The sequence below is a fragment of the Enhydra lutris genome, unplaced genomic scaffold (assembly GCF_002288905.1).
Source record: "Enhydra lutris kenyoni isolate GAN:26980312 unplaced genomic scaffold, ASM228890v2 scaffoldscaffold33, whole genome shotgun sequence".
NCBI classification, from domain to species: domain Eukaryota; kingdom Metazoa; phylum Chordata; class Mammalia; order Carnivora; family Mustelidae; genus Enhydra; species Enhydra lutris.
Genome location: NW_019154117.1, coordinates 15,337,108 through 15,350,766, shown reverse-complemented (window position 1 = coordinate 15,350,766; position 13,659 = coordinate 15,337,108). Strand labels below are relative to the sequence as shown.

At 43.6% G+C, this 13,659-nt stretch overlaps 1 protein-coding gene across 1 annotated transcript in view; it reads left to right on the top strand.

The window, feature by feature from the left end:
• The window catches only part of LOC111153633 (transient receptor potential cation channel subfamily M member 6), a 160,518-nt gene that overhangs the window by 111,712 nt on the left and 35,147 nt on the right, over positions 1-13,659 (top strand). Inside the window, exons 24-26 of the mRNA XM_022512777.1 lie at positions 1,009-1,202; positions 4,845-4,977; positions 12,451-13,562. Of these exons, the coding sequence (XP_022368485.1) occupies positions 1,009-1,202; positions 4,845-4,977; positions 12,451-13,562 (1,439 nt within the window). The remainder of the gene's footprint in view (positions 1-1,008; positions 1,203-4,844; positions 4,978-12,450; positions 13,563-13,659) is intronic.

Genomic DNA, 13,659 nt, shown 5'->3' with positions numbered 1-13,659 from the left:
ATCTTCCTCTCATCTGCTTTACAGATTCTGTGAAACTTTTTCCCTTCCTCTTATTCTCAGCTGGCTTTCTCCAGGATAGTTCCGCTTTCTTCTCTTTATCATGGCTCAAGTGTGGGGCTGCCTGTATTCTTATTGGCTCATTCTGGCTGTCCTCCTCAAGTACTACTTTGCCATCTTTCTCTAGAGAAACTAAACATTAGCCTATGCAGAATGTTAGGATAGACATCCCATGGTGTCCTCTCCTCACCCCCATAATGGTGTAGACTTAAAGGTAAGTAATTAGGAGATGACACATTGTTTTAGAATAATGCACCACCCACCACAACTTCCATTGCCAGTACTATCAGTGTTTAACATACTATCTGCATATTAAAATTGATGTCATTAAAGGGATAATCCAGGTGGCCTACCTATAAAGGATTATTTTCATTGTAAAGTTAATGTAAATAATTTTTATGTAGTTTCTAAATCAGAGTTCTGCTTATTGATTATTTTAGGATGAACCGATTTTTCTTCTTTGTCTCTTCATTAGTATTCTTTCATTTGGGTGTTTTAACTAGGATTATTCTGTCGGTTCTCACATTTGACATTGGGAGAATCTCTTCTAATTCGTTAATGATACAGAGAAACATTAACAGTTTTTACTGTGAATGGTAAATTATGGACTGAAAAGAGCTTCTTATTTGAGAAGAGATGGTGAACCAAGAATAGTGATAAGTTCCAGAGGGGAGTTTTATGTTCATTGCATTTAAAACATTAGCATTTTTCTCTCTGATTGTAATTTCTATCTTTTTATTATTCTGATTAGCCTATTTGATTGTAGAAGGTGCTTAATATATCTTGTCTGGGTAGAGGAAGAATCACAAAGGCAATGGATATTATTTTTGTTGACTAAGTGCTGGGAATGTTGAGCGAGCCAATCATAAAAGTTGGAAAATAGAGAAAGAATCTGTTCTATTTTAGGATGCTGTTTTAAAACATTATCCCTCTCTTCCCTGCAACTTACAGTAACGTCTATGTAGATATGAAATCCATTTCCAATAAACTGTGGAAATACAATCGCTATCGCTACATCATGACCTATCACCAGAAGCCGTGGTTGCCCCCACCTTTCATCCTGCTGAGCCACATTGGTCTCCTCCTTCGCCGTCTTTGCCATCAGCAAGCTCCAAACGACCAAGAAGAGGGTGATGTTGGATTAAGTACGTTTTCATTTATGGGGCACTGGGAAGAGGGTAAAGAGTGGAGATCCAAGGTGAAAATATGAAGTTGGGTTCAGGGCACAGGATGGAAGTCTCTGGGCCTTCCCACACAATAGCCTATCAGCCCAGACCCTGGGTCTAAGCAGATACATTGATCTCATCATGTAGTTGTGGTACCTTATGCGGAGATTAACCAGTACTTCGAAAGAAAGGAAGAGATAAGAACGGGATCTCTGCGTGAATGTTTAAGGCTCCATGTCACCTGGGAAATCGTGTTTTCTCTTATCACCTGGAAAGTCATCAGAGTAACTCCTAGGGAGTACTCACAGTGACCCATACTCATTTCCCTGTTGTCGAAGGGGGAATCCAAATAGAGAGGAGTCACGGGAGGTCTTGTGGGCTGAGAGAAATTAGAAAGACACACTTGGCTTCACTTAGGAATTAGAGTCCTGATTCTCTGCTTCCTAATCTGTTGAGAATGGAGATGATTCCGTATGGTTGTTTCATATTTTCAGTTCAAGATGGAGAAATGTGGATTCTTATTTTTCTTTTCTCCTTCTCCTCCTCTTCCTCCTTCCTCTTTTTCTTCTCCTCTCCTTCCCCTCCCCCCCCCTTCTTCTTCTTACTGCTTTAGTCTGCATATTTGGAGATTCTCTTAGTTCATTTTGCTTATCCATTTCTTCTCTGCAAATATGACTCTCACACTAATTGTTATAATAACATTTCTTATTGTGGCTTCACAGATCCATTGTAGTTCCTCTCAAGCAATTTCACAATTGGTACCAGGCCCATTTCGAGGTAGTTCCTATATATAGGGGAAATGCATGAATCCATAAACCTTATCTCAATTCCTACATCCAAAATACCCCTGAAAGCAGAAAGCTTTTTTCCTCTTAAGTTAGAGAGTCATTTGGATAAAAGAGGCGGATGGGACTAATGTGAAGCCATTTATTCTCTTTATCCCTCCTAGCGTGAATATTCATTGATTCTGCTGCAAAAAAAAAAACCAAAAAAAAAAAAAAAAAAACCCCCAAAAACGATGTGTTGGCTTTTAGGTACTGCCCTAGCCTCAGGTAGGGATTTTACTTCACTTATGGCATATGCACTGCATTACCTTTCTGAAACGAGACCAGGAAAACTGTTAATTATAAAACACAGGAGTTCGAGGAGTTTCAGATAAGGGAGTGTGCGCTGTTTACACATTTCACACATTTCACGGGGCTCTTAGGGGGCGGGTGTTACTACAAGGTTGGAAGGGTGGATATGCTTTGGTTTCTCCTGGCAATTGGCTCAGTGAAGTATTTCTCTCTTTTCAAGTCACTTTGGAGTTTTACTTTTCTTTTCCACCCTCCCCAGCTCCCCTGCAAATATTCAGCCTGGATGAGGAAGCCAAAGTACAACTGGACTTAATTTTTAAAAATGATTTATTTATTTATTTTAGAGTCGGGGTTGGGGGAGGGGTAAGCAAAGGGAAGGAGGATCCGAAGCAGGCTCTGCACTGAGCGCTGAGCCCAATGCCCAGCTTTCTCTCCCGTGACCCTGAGATTGCGACCTGAGCAGAAATCCAGAGTTGGCCGCTTAACTAATTGAGCCACACGGGCACCACATAACTGAAGTTAATTTAAAGGCTTATAATTACACTATAATTTTTAGGCTTCTCAGAGAGAGCCCTCGCGGGTACTGGCTGTGGAACGCCTGCATGTGAACCAGGTGAGAGATCCTGGAATTGGCTGCGATTTGGCCAGATTTCAGCTTCTCTTTCATCTGGGCTTATAGGATGATTCCCGTATATAACTCAAGTACATTTCTGATGGATAGTGTTCATCCAGAGTTCTGGAAAATTCTTGAATTTTTGTGAAATTTCTTCCACTCCGTTAGTGAAGATTGACGTGCGCATACAGGGCAGCGGTGCCACCTGGTGGAGAGTCACGGGAATGCTCCTGTTCCTGGAATTGGTCTTTGGGTTGTTAGCTTTCAGGAATCCACAGAAGGATCAAATCATGATAACTGCAAAGTTTCTCCATCACAAGAGATTCTTTAATGCAAACAGGCATTTAGAGTTTGTTGGTGGGCGGGCGGGGGTGGGGGGCTTGTTACTGGATTTTTTTCAGTATCTGGTTCTTCCACACCATAAAATCATAAAATAGTATGTCCTTGAGTTGTGGACAGATTTTTATGGCTGAATATTGTTTCCTCTTTGCCCCATTTTTTCAATTTGAAATTAATATTTTTGTCTCATTTTATTGGAAAATAAATGTTTGGATTTCTAAGTCTGAGGGAACATTATGGGTTTTTCCTTAATTTAAGTGAAACCACTGAAGGAAAAGAATGCTCCATTTTAAACCTTTTTTGCAGCGCCATTTATATATTTTTCAAGTATTAGAAACTTGCTCACGAGCTAATATATTTTTGTTAGATCAGGGTTAGGGCTAAAGTAGTAGATGGAATGTGATCACTGAAGACTGACATTGATGTGTATTAGCTCCACAATATCATGAAACGATATCTCTTTGTGAGTTAATTATAATCATGTCAAGGAACGTGGATAGTTTCAGCCATTGGCTGGCAATAATGCCTCTGTTTCCAGTAGAGCAACTTACGCAGTTGGCCCTTAAGCAATGTGGGGGTTGGGGTGCCAGCCCCTTGCACAGCCAAAAATCAGTATATAACTTTTGACTCCCCTCAAACTTAACTACTAGTAGCTTACTGTTGACCAGAAGCCTTACTGATCATATAAACAATCAACACATATTTTGGGTATTATTTGTGTTATATACTAAGACTTAAAAGTGAACTAGAGAAAAGAAAAAGGTTATTAAAATCGTAAGGGAGAAAAATACAGTAGTGTGCTGTATATACTGGGAAAAAAACCCCAAACAAACAAGAACACATATACGTGAGTTTCAACCCCTGTTGTTCAGGGGTCAACTATATCTACAAACTCAGTGTAACAAAGTGAAACTTTCTCACACTTGCTGGATTAATTTAACAGAACAGACTTCACCAAAGTTGATTTTAACCTACAGTTTATTTACCAAACAGTTGGCAGGGAAAAAAGACAATCAGGTTCTTTCCCCATGTGCATATAAATGTAGTGAAGTTTTGTTAATGTGTAGAAATGGTCTAACCTATGAGTATATTGGACAGAAAATGTCTGTTCCACATGAGTCATCTTCAAATCCCCACACCTGTTCATAAGACAATAGGGAAGAGCCAAGTTGGTGTTTTTATTTGTTTCTGCACAGTGCTTCTCCATTAATATTAGGAATCTGGCATGACAACGCAGCAGCGTTTTCTCACACAAGCAATAGTTTATTGATTTTCAACAGCAGTAGGAGAAAAGCCACTCCTACTCCGTATCAGCTTCCTATTAAAGACAAATAATGGGGGGCACCTGGGTAGTTCAGTGGGTTAAAGCCTCTGCCTTTGGCTCGGGTCATGATCCCGGTGTTCTGGGATCGAGCCCAGCGTAGGGCTCTCTGCTCAGCCGGGAGCCTGCTTCCCCCCCTCTCTCTCTGCCTGTCTCTCTGCCTACTTGTGATCTCTGTCTGTCAAATAAATAAATAAAATCTTAAGAAAAAAAAAAAAGACAAATAATGGTTGTTTGTTTTTTTTTTTAATGTGCCATGCTTGTTTACACAGAACTCTACCTGAGTGAGGAGGATCTGAAAAGACTTCATGATTTCGAGGAGCAGTGCGTGGGGATATACTTCCACGAGAAGATGGAAAGTCTGAATTATAGCTGTGAGGAACGAATCCGGGTGACCTCAGAAAGGTGAAAGATTACATACTTTTCCCAGTTCCCCAAAGCTGATTCTGCTACTAGAATGTCTGAAGAAGTAGAAAAATGGACTTTCGAAACCCAGAGGTTTGGGTTCTCTACAGTTCTTTCTGGTAGAGTATAATATTTCTGTAATGGATAGATATTTATTGAGCACCTACTACGTTCCAGATGCCCTTCTAGTCACTGGAGATAAGTGGTAAATAGGAGACGAGAGTGCCTGCTTTCATAGGATTTGTGTTCTAGTGTGTGCGGGGAGAGGGGAGAGGGGTGTGGAGGATAAATAATACGCAGAGAAACACATAAAAAGATGTAATTTAATGTCAGGTAAGGAGTGATGAAAAAAGTCAGTTGCGTAAGGGAATAGAAAACAATGGGGAGGAGGGGTCTGCCAGAGTCAGCCCCCTGATTCTGTTGAGTTGGGTTGGACTCTTTAGGGCATAGCTTAGGGCAAGAAGGCCACTGAGAAGTTGGAGGAGGAGAGACCTGAGGGAGGGCGGGCCAGGCAGAGACATCCGGTGGGATGGCGGCACCCCTGGCTGCAGAGGTAGCCAGTGAGGATGCCTGAGACAGCACGGTGTGTCCGCCAATGGCAGGTAGGACTGGAGAAAGTTGAGTGCCGGGTGCTGATTGCACTGGGGAGACGGGGACGGGTGAGGCTCCTTATTTTGTTTTCACGCGGGGATAACAAATATCTGTGATCCTGGGGATGATTCACCAGCAAAGGGAGAAACTACAGGAGGAGAAGCGAGGCAGAAGTTTGCCCCAGGAGAGGGCTTAATGCCTGGGCCCCCTCCCAACTATAAACTGTTATACCTCATTATGCATGTATTTTTTCTGACATCCAAATGAATAGACAGTGAATCCTTAAACACGGCGTTCTTTAAAATTGAGTTACATGAAGAGCTCTCTGAATGGCTTGCTATGGGTATAAGTCCTATTTCTGGGCTTTTCAATTGCTACCATATTATGTAAATATGTATTTAGGTGGCCAATTGAATCTCAGACCAAATTTTATATTGAGAAAAAAATCAAAGGTTTGTGGGCATGCAAATTCTATTTTCCTTAAATAATATCTTTAGGCCAGAGCTTGATGAGCTTCTCTCCCCTTTTCCTCTTCTGCACATTCTGCCTCCTTCATAGATGTGCTCACTGGGTCCTGTGGGCCAGCCTGGCTCTCTGTTTTCTAGGACACGTGCCCAGATAGGAGTTGATGGAGCCGGATGAAGACCGGCTTCTCCTCTTGCTGGCTCCATGGACTCGGGCAAGCTGGCTCTGGGTCTTTGTTTTCTTCCTTGTGAGATGCACACAGAAATAGACCTTCCTCTTAGAGGTGCCATGAGGATGACCTGAGGTGATGTAGATGAAGTAGGTGACGGAATGCTGACCGATAGGAAGGGTTTGAAGAAAGTAAAAACAGGCTTCAAAAACTGTGGGGGTGATTTCTTTCTAAATACATCTTTTCTTTCAAATCTTAAGAAAAGTGGAGTAAATCCATGAGATGAGATGACCTCCCTGCCCCAGATTATGAATGGGGCCGAGGTCACGGAGAGCCCCTTACTTTTTACGCTGTTAACGAAGGAAGGAGTTTTAGGTGTCAGAGACGGACTGATTGAAGTTCTAGGCAGATTCCTTCAGTCACGGTGTGGATGTGAAGAGTCGGAATTCGAAATGTGGAGACAAGCAGGGATCAGTGCAGCCGGAGGATGGGTCCCAGGCACCAGCCAAGCTAGCCATGGTAGGTTTGCAAGGAGGTATCTTAGTCCACTGGGGCTCTTACAACAAAGTTCCAGAGGCTGGGTGGCTTGCGAGCAGGAGAAAGCTACTGCTCAAAGTTCTGGAGGCTGGGAAGTACAAGGCCAGCATGGCAGCCTCATTGGGTGACAGCCCCCTTCTGGGTTGCAGACCTCTATTGTGTCTCCACGTGCTGGAGGGGGTGAGGGAGCTCCCTGGGGTTTCTTATAAAGACTCCAGTCCCATTCATGAGGGGCCCTCCTGACCTGTACACCTCCCAACGGGCCCCACCTACTGATCCCATCACCTTTGGGGGTTAGCACAGCAACACAGGGATTTCAGGGAGATACCCATTTAGTCTGCCATAGCAGAAGGGATGAGTAAAGACATGTTTAGAAAGAGCAGTTGAGGGGCTCCTGGGTGGCTCAGTGGGTTAAAGCCTCTGTCTTCTGCTCAGGTCATGGTCCCAGGGTCCTGGGATCGAGCCCTGCATCGGGCTCTCTGCTCAGCAGGGAGCCTGCTCCCTGCCCCCCACCGCCTGCTGCTCTGCCTACTTGTGATCTCTGTCTGACTTGTGATCTCTGTCTGTGAAATAAATAAATAAAATCTTAAAAAAAAAAAAAGGCAGTTCATGAGGGGAGTTAGGGATGGACATGCGGCCACGGGAGAGGGTGGAGTCCAGGAAGACTGTCTGACCTGCAGCGGGGGTAATTAGGTGAAAAGTGGCGCCACCATGATAGAAAAAAAATGTGCAAAAGACACGGGGAAGGGGACAAGGAATGAATTTCAGCTTTGAGTTGATCTCGAGGCTCCTGTTGCACATTTAGCCACAGATTTCTAGAGTCTTGGATGTGAGGCTATGAAGTCCTGGGGCAAAGACTGAGCTGGACAAGGAGATTCGGGAGTCGTCTGACCCTTGTAAGACAGGAAGGGCACGATGGAGGAAGTGATGAGGCCCGGGAAGCAAGAAAGGTGAGGAAACTCAGCCGGCTGAGGGCCGGACGGTGGTGGGTGCTAAGACCTGCATAACGGAGCAAGGAAGAAGGGCTTCCGGGGAGGAGGAGCCAGAATCGATCAGCAGAGGAGAAGGTCGACTAGGAAGCGTCGTGTTCCAAGTCAGAGGGACCTGGTGTGAACCTCGAGGACCAGACATGTGCGAACAAGGAATCCGGTAACAGCGGTGGTGTCGGTGATCGTAGGACGAGCACCATCAGTCTTTGCATATCGTTCTGTTCCTCTTCGGGTTCCCCTTGGGTAGAGGAAGGCGTAGAAGGGAAATGGGTATGTAGCTTCTGAACCATATTCTGGAGGCGTTCGTGGCTCTAGATTTGATGACGAAGCCCTCATTTCACTCTTCAGAACATCGTCCATCCGTTTTCCCTCGTGCTCGAGCGGCCTCCCCAGCCTTCCGTTTACACGGTTAGCCTCCGGGGGCCCGTCTCCGGGGGGTTCACAACAGAGCCATGGGGGATCCCGGAGGCAGCTTAGCGAGTCTGAAGAGGAAGGGAAAGGAGATTAGGAGATTTGCGCGGTCCCCTCCTGTGTAACCTTCCAGAATTAAGTCAGTTGTGAGACGAGAGAAAGAGGAGTGCTCGGGCTATTCTAGGTCTTTCTCTCTCGGGAACCCTGGCTACTTTTTGACCCCAGCGATATAAGCCAGCACTTGCCTGTCTCTGTTCTGTGGAGTAAGATGTTAGTTGGGTATTTTCCCATATTAAGCATGTTATATTTGGGAAGTGCTGCATTTTATTTTCTTAAAACCATCTCTACACCCAACATGGGGCTCAGACATACAACTCTGAGCTCAAGAGTGGCACGCTCTACCTGCTGAGCCAGCCAGGTGCCCCTGGAAAATGCTACATTTTTAAACAAGTCACACTGTGACTCAGTAGAGTCATCATGGGAGCAGGTCCTGTCATGGTTTTGCTGCGAAACCTTATTGAGGAACATTTGTGAGCACCTCCCAGCATGGAACCGTTAGTCTAACTCATTTAGCACTTCCCACACCTCGAAGGCCCCCGATGAGAGCTTTGCCTAGATCCCTGCTGAGCTGTTCAGCTGGTGCCCAGTGCCTGAGGGCAGGGGTTAATGCCACTGGATGTGGAGGTAGACTGTCTGGGTTCGAGGCCTCACTCCATCCCCAGCCCTGTGACCAGCCATGTGACCTAACCTCTTTTATGAAAGGGGTAATAGGAATGCCTCCATTATGGGGTTGTTACATGGATTAAATAAAAGTAGTAAGGCCGAGCCTTTGTAACATGGCTGGCACAGAGTGAGCCCTCAGTGAATATTGTGATTATCATGACAATTACAAGGATACTTCTTACAATCTTACTTTAAAACATCTTCTCCAAAGACCCACAGTCAAACAATAACCGTCCTGGTCTACGCTCCACCCTCCAATCGCACACAGGGGAAACTAAACTTGTAAGAATTGATTTTGTATGTCAGAATGACTGAAAGTCTACATTAAGTTGATAGAGTTGGTGGGTGAGGAATATAATTAAAATACGTTTCCCGGGTCATAATGCTGTAGGAAAAAAAAAATGCCTGTGAAAGCAAGAAGACCCGATGTGAGGGTGACCAGGTTATTTGTCTAACGGGTCTCTATTGTCGCATGTTACCTGTTGCTGTGAATAGTTCCTGGTTTCTTTTGTATCCGTTGGATGCGGCTGCTGCTAATGGAACTTAATGAGCCTCCATTACTGCCGCTCAAACTGTTCTGTTTTTGAATTAGATGAAACAGTGCACTAAATGGAGAGGCTCTAATTAAGCATATTTGGAAGGGAATATACATATATTTTGTGCTCTTCCCCTCATCATCTCTGCTCATTCTCGTTTTGCAGGTTCCAGAAGGTCAGGAAGCATTTATTAAGCCTCTGCTTATACAGAAGTTGAATTCTATAGCGGAAGGAAGAAAGAGAGGGTCCCACCCCCCTATAATAAACACAGAAAGTATCACCCCTTTGGTTCTTTGATTCCTGTCTGCCAGGATCCCAGAAAGAGGAGGAGGATTTCTCAATCCGTGTGACTTGGGATACATTCTAGGGAGGGGATATCGCACACGACTTGGGAAGTGCTTGCTGCAGAGGAATGCTAAATCTTTAGAGTACAATCACTGCTTCCTCTAGGCCCCTAATACCTAAGACCAGGGATCATTTTTAATTTCTGCCTCTAGCCATGTCAGCTGTGAAACTGTTGATGAGATTCCCTTCCTTGCTGTTTTTTTTTGTCCTTTTTTTTTAATCCTTTATTTCTGCCTATCAAAGATTTTTGTTGTTGAGAATTTGGCCAGAATACTCACTTATCCAAATAAAAGAATAGAACAGGGAAAGAAAAGAAAGTAAAAATGTCATAAGCCAGAGCACACTGTGAAAATTTCCTTTTTCCCGTTTAGTCTTTCATATGTTTTTAGTTAAAATTATACAGATTTGGGGGTGCCTGGGTGGCTCAGTCGGTGAAGCATCTGACCCTTGATTTGGCTCAAATAATGATTTCAGGGTCGTGAGATCAAGCCCTGTGTCGGGCTCTGCGCTCCGTGTAGTCTGTTTGCAATTCTCTCTCCCTCTGCCCCTCCTTCCACTCTCTCCCTCTCAAAATAAATAAATAAAATCTTTAAAAAAAATTTATACAAGTTTTTACGTTGTACCCCTCCCCCCTTATACATCAAAAACATTTCTTCAAATAATTCAACATTATTTATAAACATATTTTTAACTTTTGTTGTTTCTTGACTTACAAAGTTTTTATACCAAATTTTGAAGTATATAATACAGAACATAACACACATCCACATCCCCATGCCTACCATCAGAAATAGCCAAAGGAAATTGCTATCAACAATGTTAAGTATAATTTTTAATGACTGCCTAATATTGCATAATGTAAAGAATATCTATTTTAGCATAGTGAAATCATAGTCTCTGCTTACATTGCCTAATTGAACATCCCAATGGTGTACCTTTGTTGCCATTGAATTATTTTAATCATTTTCTAGGCAAAAAAAAAAAATGTGACAATGTAGATGAACTAATTTTAATTTCCATTTCTCTGCATTCCTAATGGGGTTGAATATTTTACCATATTTCCCTATCTCTTTTGTTTTATCTTTGTGAATTGTTTGTTCACATCCTTTGGAGTCTTTGTAATTTTTTTCTGTAACAATTTGTAAAAACTTTTTTTTAAAGATTTTATTTATTAGAGAGACAGTACATAAGTGGGGGGAAGGGGCAGAGGGAGAAGCAGGCTCCCCACTGAGCAGGAAGCCCAATGTCTGGCTCCATCCCAGCACCCTGGAATCATGACCTGAGCCAAAGGCAGCTGCTTAACCAACTTTGCCAACCCAGGTGTCCCAACAATTTGTAAAAGCTTTTGATTTTTTAAAGGATACAAACATGTCATCACATTTGTTAGAGTAATTTCTAACTTACAGTTTATTTTAAAATACTTTTTATGGGTATGAGTTTGTTTTTATATAACCAAATATGAGATATTTTGTAATTTATTATTTTGTTAAGCTTAGAAAGTTGTATTATTTTCCTAGGGCTGCCATAATGACGTAGCAAATGTTGGGTGTCTTATAACAACAGAAATTTATTGTCTCAGAGTTCTGGAGGTTACAAGTCCAAAATCAAGAAGTTGGGAGGGCCATGCTTCCTCTGATGGCTGTAGTGGAGAATACTTCCTTGCCTTTTCTAGCTTCTGGCATGTACTGGTAATCCCTGGTGTTCCTGGGCTTATAGACATATCACTGAAGTTGTAGGGTGGGCTTCTCTCGGTGTCCAAATTTCCTTTTATAAGGACACCAGCCATAGTGGCTTAGATTCTACCATGTTGACCTCATTTTAACTTGATTGTCTCTGTAAAGACCATGTTTCCAAATAAGGTCCTCATCTAGGAGTACTAGGGGGTTAGAACTTCAACGTATCTCTTTTGAGGGGAGGTACAAAACAAAACCCATCCCCAAATAGAGATATATCTGATATACAGATAATATTAACCAACATTTCCTTCATAATTTCTCTCTGTCTCTAAGTCAGTTATCACATTTAATTGGATTCGACTTGCCATTTAACTTTTGACTTTCATAGCTGAAAATATCTTGTGTTGCTTTTACGTAAGTCAATGGCTAGACATCGTAATATTGGGTTAAAGTATTCAAAATAATTGTAAAAATTTGCCTCAGACTTTCTTGGAATGTAGGACTCTTAAAATGGGTTTTGTGTGAAGCTTGGGAAACCTGTTTGAACTGTAGACTTGGATTTTTTTTTTAAGATCTATAAATTTTCTAATCACATATTTGATTATTAATTCTGTTCCTCTCATTCTGGCTTCTTCCTCAAGATCTCCTTTCCCTATCCAGAATAACCTGGTGTTTGTCAGTAGGAGATTTTTGGATATTTGCCATGGAAATTAGTGAATGTATTAACCAATACAGTAGGGCTGGTGGATGGAATATTCGAGAGAGAACTAGCAGGAAGCTGGAAACACGGTTCTGAAATGCTGGAGAGAAATAAGGGCTAGAAAAGTAGATGCATAGGGTTTCGTCATTGGAGTGGTAGTAGGAATTGTAGGAGGGCGTGAGATGAGAAGACAGAAGATGACTCACCCAACTTGCAGAAGCAGCTGAGGCTAGAGAAGCCTTCTAAGGGTGGAAATAGGATGGGAAGAGAGCGAGGCAGGTTCCCACTGGCTTAACGTGCTCATTGGTTTTCTTCCTCCCTTTACCATTAGGGTTACAGAGATGTACTTCCAAATGAAAGAAATGAATGAAAAAGTGTCTTTTATAAAGGACTCTTTACTGTCCTTGGACAGCCAAGTGGGACACCTGCAGGACCTCTCTGCCCTGGCAGTGGATACCCTGAAATTCCTTTCTGCTGTTGACACCTTACAAGAGGATGAGGCTCTCCTGGCCAGCAGCAAACAGTCGACGTGCAGAAAACTGCCACACAGCTGGAGCAACGTCATCGCTGCCGGGGTTCCAGGCAGCATGGAGATCTCCGCGGAGAAGAAATACCAGTATTACAGCATGCCTCCTTCTTTGCTGCGGAGCCTGGCCAGAAGCCAGCACACCCCGACAGTGCAGAGGGGGCCCCTGCTCGAGATCACAGACCGTCAGAGAGAGGCTTCGAATGTAAGAGATGAGCAGGAAAAGCATGAAACAGGAACCGGGCAAGCACAGCCAAAGCATGGCCAGTTTCTCCTGGTCCCTTCTTACCTCAAGCAAGTTCCTTTTCCCGCACAAACGGACTTGCCTCTGTTCAGACCAACCGTGGAAGCTGGTGCAGATGTGCTGGCGACCAAACAGGTGGCCCAGAGCGAGATCCCTGTTCGTCTGACTTGGCCGAGCCCAGGTGTCTCAGCTCAGGACTCCGTGCCCAAACCTGAGGCACAGCACAGGTCATTCGCTCAGATGCCAGCCAGACAAGACAAGGGGGAGCAAGTTCTGCCCACTTTGATTTGCACGTCTCCGCCAATGAAAGTGACCTCCCTCCCTTCCCAAGGCGACAGCATGGGAACTGGAGGTGGATACGTGAACTGGGCGTTTTCTGAAGGTGATGAAACTGGTGTGTTTAGCATCAAGAAAAAATGGCAGACCTGCCTGGCCTCCACTTGTAACAGCGGCTCTACAGAGAGCGGCCAAGGCCAGAGGCAGATCCGAACTAGATCCCTCTCTCACCACTCATCAAACTTGGCCCACAGTAGTGACTGCTCAGGCACAGGACGGTGGCTGCAGCCAAACACGTCCTTTTGGATCAGTCCTTTCCGCAGGGATAGGCCCTTCACTCGGAGTCATAGTTTGAGATTCCACAAGGAGGAGAAACTGAAGATCTCTAAGATTAAACGTAAGAAGTGAACATTTTTGTTTGTTTGTTTAAAAAATAAAAATGAAACAAGGTGGAACCGGGGAGGGAGACAAACCATAAGAGACTCTTAATCTCA